At 39.9% G+C, this 6,000-nt stretch overlaps 1 protein-coding gene across 2 annotated transcripts; it reads right to left on the reverse strand.

The window, feature by feature from the left end:
• Positions 1–788: 788 nt before the first annotated feature.
• Positions 789–6,000, reverse strand: LOC103992285 (probable monogalactosyldiacylglycerol synthase 1, chloroplastic). 2 transcript variants are annotated; one of them, XM_009411920.3, is made up of 8 exons: positions 5,300–5,999; positions 5,037–5,209; positions 4,717–4,878; positions 4,470–4,611; positions 4,117–4,341; positions 2,932–2,994; positions 2,779–2,853; positions 789–1,146 (listed from the first exon to the last, which is right to left on the reverse strand). In XM_009411920.3, exons 1-8 carry the CDS (start codon positions 5,807–5,809, stop codon positions 910–912), a joined length of 1,587 nt encoding a protein of 528 aa, XP_009410195.2. In that variant the 5' UTR covers positions 5,810–5,999; the 3' UTR covers positions 789–909. The 2 variants fall into 2 exon arrangements, with proteins under 2 accessions (XP_009410195.2, XP_065016705.1); XM_065160633.1 differs by lacking the exon at positions 2,932–2,994 and having other exon boundaries at positions 5,300–6,000.

The raw sequence follows: 6,000 nt of genomic DNA on the forward strand, positions 1-6,000 counted from the left end.
ATAGGTGAACTAAGAGAACCACCACATTGCAAAATCTAGCTTCATTTTTGTTAGATTTATTGGAGATTTGGAGCAGACATTACGAAATCTAGCTTCATTTTTGTTAAACCACTAGCATAGCATCCTAAAGAGTTTGGGAGGAGAGAAAGAACCCATTTGACGGTAATCTTATCAGTTTCCAATCGTCAGCAAATTTAGCTTCATTTTTGAACTAAAAGAACCACCACTTACAGAGAAATAGGTAAACTAAGATAACCACCACATTGCAAAATCTATCTTCATTTTTGTTAGATTTATTGGAGATTTGGACTAGCCATTACGAAATCTAGCCTCATTTTTGTTAAGCCATAAGCATAGCATCCTAAAGAGTTTAGGAGGAGAGAAAGAACCCATTTGAAGGTAATCTCATCAGTTTCCAGCCGTCAGCAGATTTAGCCTTGTCTTAGTCCTTATAGTTTAGCCTTAAATTAATAGTAATAGACTTGTCTAACTTTATATAGATTCATGTTACAATCAAGTTAGATTTTAAACTATTATTAACTTGTACATATTGTCATCATCGTATCCTATCAATTTAATGAGCTTCACAATTAACTCGACATACATCTACTACATTGAGAGCATCAAAAAATTGGAACTGAGTTATCTGAAATTCCAAATATGGTTGTTAAACTTACCACTGAGGGTAGGCATGACTTGGTAACTAAAAATGTCTGCTCTTCATTTGTATTCAAACCTAGAAACTCAACCTGTGTGGATTGCAACTAAGAAATTGGGAATCAGTTCCATGAAAGTGCAAAAAGCACGCAAAAGGATTATTTTGATTGATACAGAAAAAATGTTGAAAATGAATCACAAGATTGCCGACAACTCAGATCATCAGATCGGTGAAGTATGATAATAGTAAGGTCAGGTGGAACAAGAGTACTGAGGCACCAGAGTTCTTTGTCTCACCAACTCATGAAGATCATGAACAATCTTAAAAACCGCTTCTGGGCGTGCTAATTTCAGAGCATTTTGAGACATGGCTCTTAGCTCGTCAGATTTTGGACCAAACCACTGTGCAACAATGTTTGCTATCTCTTTTGGTGATTTTGAGAACTTTCCACATCCATTGTCCACAACATAAGGAACATTGCCAGCTTCCTGTCATGCAAACATATAGCTCAGTTTTAATCAACAATAGAACATGACTTTTAGGAGGTAAGCGAATAAGTCAATCGGAAAGGACACCTTTCACGATCAAAGAATAGAATTGATTGATACTCATTCTCTTCTTATATATCAACTTTCATATCTACATTCATCAGACGGGAAGGAACATGAAATCTATAAACTAAGCTTATCCAATTAGTTTGCAAGTGGATTATAGGTGCCTGAATTATATTTTCAGAATATTCAAAGTAATAGACATTGGTTCTTCCAGAGAATTGAAGGGCATCCTGGCATGTCAGCGTGTAGATAGTGTAACTGCATAATGCCAATTGTAATAGAAAAAGTTGTAATCAAACAAAGAAATAATAAGCTACACTGACTGATTTGTTTGTTTGAGTTTATAATAAAGGTCCCGAACAATATAAGAGACATGAAGTGAAGTTTAACTATCTATTTAACTTCCTCTACTTTTTGTTATGTTCAAAAATTATTATCTGACTTGAAGCATAACTGAGACTAACTGCTGAAAGGACGGCTGAAAACTAGAACAGCCAAGACAAACTTTAAGCTCACATGGTCTCCATAAAATTGTGAGCAACTTTCCAACATCAGTTACTGAAGAACAAAAGATTACAGTCAAATAAAAAAGGACATATTGAGCCTGGCCCTGGGAAAAATATAGTAAAGGAGGGTCAAATCATATCGCCTAGTAATAATAAGATGGAATTACAGGCTTTGTTTTATACCACAGAAAAATCATATCACTTTTTAGAATTTCTGTCTCTACCCATTCTTGTTGTAACAGAGTCAAGTTTCTTTTTCCAATGCGAAAGAAGACTAATCAGATCTCCTCCTATTTGATTTAATATATACACCCTTCCTAATATCTCCATGTCTATGGAGGTTAAATCAACAATAGAGGCGCCCCCAGTCAAGTACCGCGACTTGGACTGGTGGCTCACACCACTATGTAAAACCCAAGTGGAACAGTGGATTGATGCGGTACAAAAACAAAGCCTGTAAGCCTGTAATTCGAAAAAATAGCACCCACCCCCTCTACAACCCCGTTTGAGGGATGGCAAAGGAGAATAGAGAAGGCTAGGCAAGAGATCTGATCACCAAGAAGTTCTTTTTGGGTTTTCAAAAGTTCCCATCACTTGCCACACCAGCAGCATACATTGCACCAACCTCCAGCCAGGATTGTGAAGTTATGAAGTTATGTGGGCCTACTGGCAAGGTTGTTCTTCTCGATTATACATAAATCTGAGTGAGATGTCAAGTCCAATCTACTATGATAAAAGAAAGCTGATGAAGAATCCTAGGGATGTCCATGTCTGTATGATGAAAGAGCTTTTAGCATTGTACTGCAGAAGATTTATTGAGAAAGCTTAGAAAGTTGCAATTAGTTAATATCACATGAAACATGACATAAAAACAACTACAAGGACCAATTTAATGAGTTTGTACTTTTGTGATGGTGTGTACTCTAACAAAAAGTACTGAAAGAGCAAACTCATAAAAGGTTGCAAAAACCCACTTTGTGTGTGTGTACCTTAGGACCGTGTGTACTCTAACATAAATGACTGAACAGGCAGTGCACCTAAAGAATCCAAGCAAGCTTACCTGCCCTGCAATATAGTCATTTAGAATAATAGGGAGACCACGGATCATGGCTTCTGCGATAGTTCCTGGTCCTGCCTATAAAGGAAAAGACTGATTATATTTGTTGCTTAGAAGTTCATGTCAGAGATTTGAAACAGAGATAAGAAAATTTACTTTGGTTATTATGCAGTCACAAGCACCCATGCATTCTTCCATCTTAGTAACAAAACCTTTTACCTGGAAATTCAACAAGATGAATAAAGGTAAGAGTGCTTCATACAGAACATACGAATCATGCAAGATTTGCGTCCAATTACATTTCAAATAAAGAATGCCAAAAGTCACTGAACATTTAAACTATAGATATTGAAGCGATATCTAGAATAAGCTTATGCGAGTTATGCCTTTCTTAGACAATGTCTAGAAGCATAACAACAGACTTTAATATTAACCGTTTGGGTTCCACCATTGATCCTCTTCACATTATCTGACAAACTAATCATATCTTTCTCAATACTCCTAAGCAAGTCAGTTCAGTTTTCTTCTCTCTCACGTACTACTTGTTTTTAAAACCGGATCATTTTTCCTTCCCGATGCATTAGTATAGCATAATTTGACATTTAACCATGTCCCTTGATAATATTTCACTTCAATGCTGGTTGCAACAGAGAGCATATAATGAGGTTGCCTCCTTAGTAGAATATAATGATAGAGAACATCATTGCGGTATGGCGAATTACCAAGAGACATGATTTTTGAATCTTGATATCAACAAAATTATTTTGTACTATAAGATATAGTCATAAATCAAGAATAAACTGCAAATGAAACCTATGGCCATTTGTGCTTAGAACCAAGAAGAAGCAAAAAGCTTTCAACTAAAATGAAGCAAAATGCAGAGGAATGTCATTGGATGTAACATCACCGAAGCCCATACAAGTTCAGAGATCTCAATTTCAGGGGAAAAATTGAAGAAATTTCCTATGGGGCCTCTTTTATAGGGTTAACCAGCCTTTTTCCAATTTTGTATTCTTTTCACCCCTTAGGTACTGAAACTCATCTTCCATTGGGCGAAAGAGAGGAAGTATGTGAACGACAAAAGAGGTTGAAAAGAAAATTGGATAGGAAACAAAAGAAACAGGGTGCCTCGGTCTGGAGATGTTGAAATCACAAATCGGATCAACTCAATTGATAGTCTAATCAGAATTCGTCCAAGAGTGATTGATAATGTCAAATCAGGATGACCTAACTTTATATTGTAACCGATCATATTTGTCCAACTTCGATCTGGATCAGACTGATATCAACTGATTCCAATGAATAAGTAATAGAACCACTAATCACGAGAAATGATAGTACCTGAACAGGAATCTTCCAGTCAATCGACTGCAATCTGTTGGCAAGTTTTTTGTTTCGACCACAGATTACAAGGATCTGACCTAAGGGTTCTCCAAGATTCTCATTGAACAATGTATCACCAAGTGCCCTGGCAGTAGCTTCGATAGGGCCCATTCCTTCCCCTCCTCCCATCAATAAAACAGCAGGTAAATCCTCATCCATGCCTGACTCCCTTCTTAGTTCAGCCTGTCATGAATAAGGAAGACTAAAGATATTTAAAACAAGTGAAGGACTAGTAAATTAGTTATTAATAACACTTGAAGAGGGAAGACTGACTAATAAAATTTGATGCTTTTGGTAGAAAAATTACCTACCTTAGGTGGCACTGGCTTAACAAAAGAAGGACGCACTGGAAGGCCATAGACCTTGATCTGTGAAGGCTGCAGTCTAGCCTTTAATGCCCTCTTTGTCACTTCAGAAGAAGGACAGTAGCATCTTGTTACGAGCCTATGGAACCTACAACATACCAAACGAAAGAAAAACTATGATGAACTCATGAAGTATTGTGAATATAAACAGAAGCTAATTAATGATGTTAACTGATTTGTAAAGTAAGCGTACCATGTCGGGTGGCATGTGCTCAGATCTGTCACAACCGTAGTAAAGATGATCTTCTTCAACAGACCTTTTGCCCTTAGGATACGAAGCGGAACATGTTGCATTAGAGGATGTACACTAATAATAATATCAGGTTGGTACTTCATCAACCCTTTGGCAACTTCTCTGCACACGAAAACCAAAAAGTCCAAATCTTGTAAGCGAACTCTGGATCGAAATCACCATCAGAGAGAATACTAATTATCACAAAAAAGCAAATTTCTCAAATTTTTATACGACAAAGACAAGGTGATTGAAAAATAAAAACAAAGAAAAATTCTCACCGAGCTATAAATGTTGAGGTTGCCGCAAAATGAGGTTGATGCACCAAGCGAGGGGCGGTGCCATAGTATGTCATTTTCCATAAAGCACCGTGCTTTACCAAGAAGTTATAGCTCCTAGGCAACTGATTAAACGGCCATGGGGTGTGGTCGGTCCACAGGTCCGTCACGAACACCTGAATCGGCACATAATTTCGAAGCTAAAACCAAGAAAGCCAAATCACACAACCAGAAGACAAGACGCTACTAGGAATAACCTTCCTTACCTGGTACTCGTCTCCGAATTCCTGATTGAAGGCGGCCTTGATGGCTTCCGCCGACGCCCGATGTCCTCCGCCAGTATCGCTCATCAAGATCAGAACTTTTTTGGGCCTCTCGTACTCTGCCACTCCATTGACCGGCACGCCGTCGTCCTCGACGACCGCGGGGCCCTCACCATCCAACCGGATCTCATCATTCGAGACACCGATCGAGCCGAACCCAATCGGGACACGGCGCTCGCAGTGGAGCCGCAAGAACCGATTGAACTCGCCCCAGAGGCGGTGGAGCCTCGACGAGGATAACGGCGCCCCTCCGGAGAGCGAGGCGAGAGCGGCCGGCCGGCGGTTCCTCCTGCTCGGGGGGGCGGAACACAAGGGTAAGCTAAGGGGGACGGAGGAGGAGGAGGAGGAAGAAGTAGGGAAAAAGGAAATTCGACCTAGAAAGGAGTCGAGGGGGAGAAGGCATTGGAGATCGAGGAGACTGGATGGCTCCTGACTGATGGAAGAGGGCGGCATGGTGGCGAATTGGACGGAAAGCGAAGGCACATGAGCGGGTTTAGTTAGGGTTTAAAGGAGGGAGAGAAGAGAAGCGAGACGAGGAGACCGGAATGGGTTTTGAGAGGAGGAAGGCACGAACAGAGGGAGCGAGGCGTAGAGAACGAGCGAGGCGGAAGGTGAGCCACACACGGCGTTTACGAAGAAGGATT

This window comes from Musa acuminata, chromosome BXJ3-7, assembly GCF_036884655.1.
Source record: "Musa acuminata AAA Group cultivar baxijiao chromosome BXJ3-7, Cavendish_Baxijiao_AAA, whole genome shotgun sequence".
In the NCBI taxonomy this organism is placed as follows: Eukaryota; Viridiplantae; Streptophyta; class Magnoliopsida; order Zingiberales; family Musaceae; genus Musa; species Musa acuminata.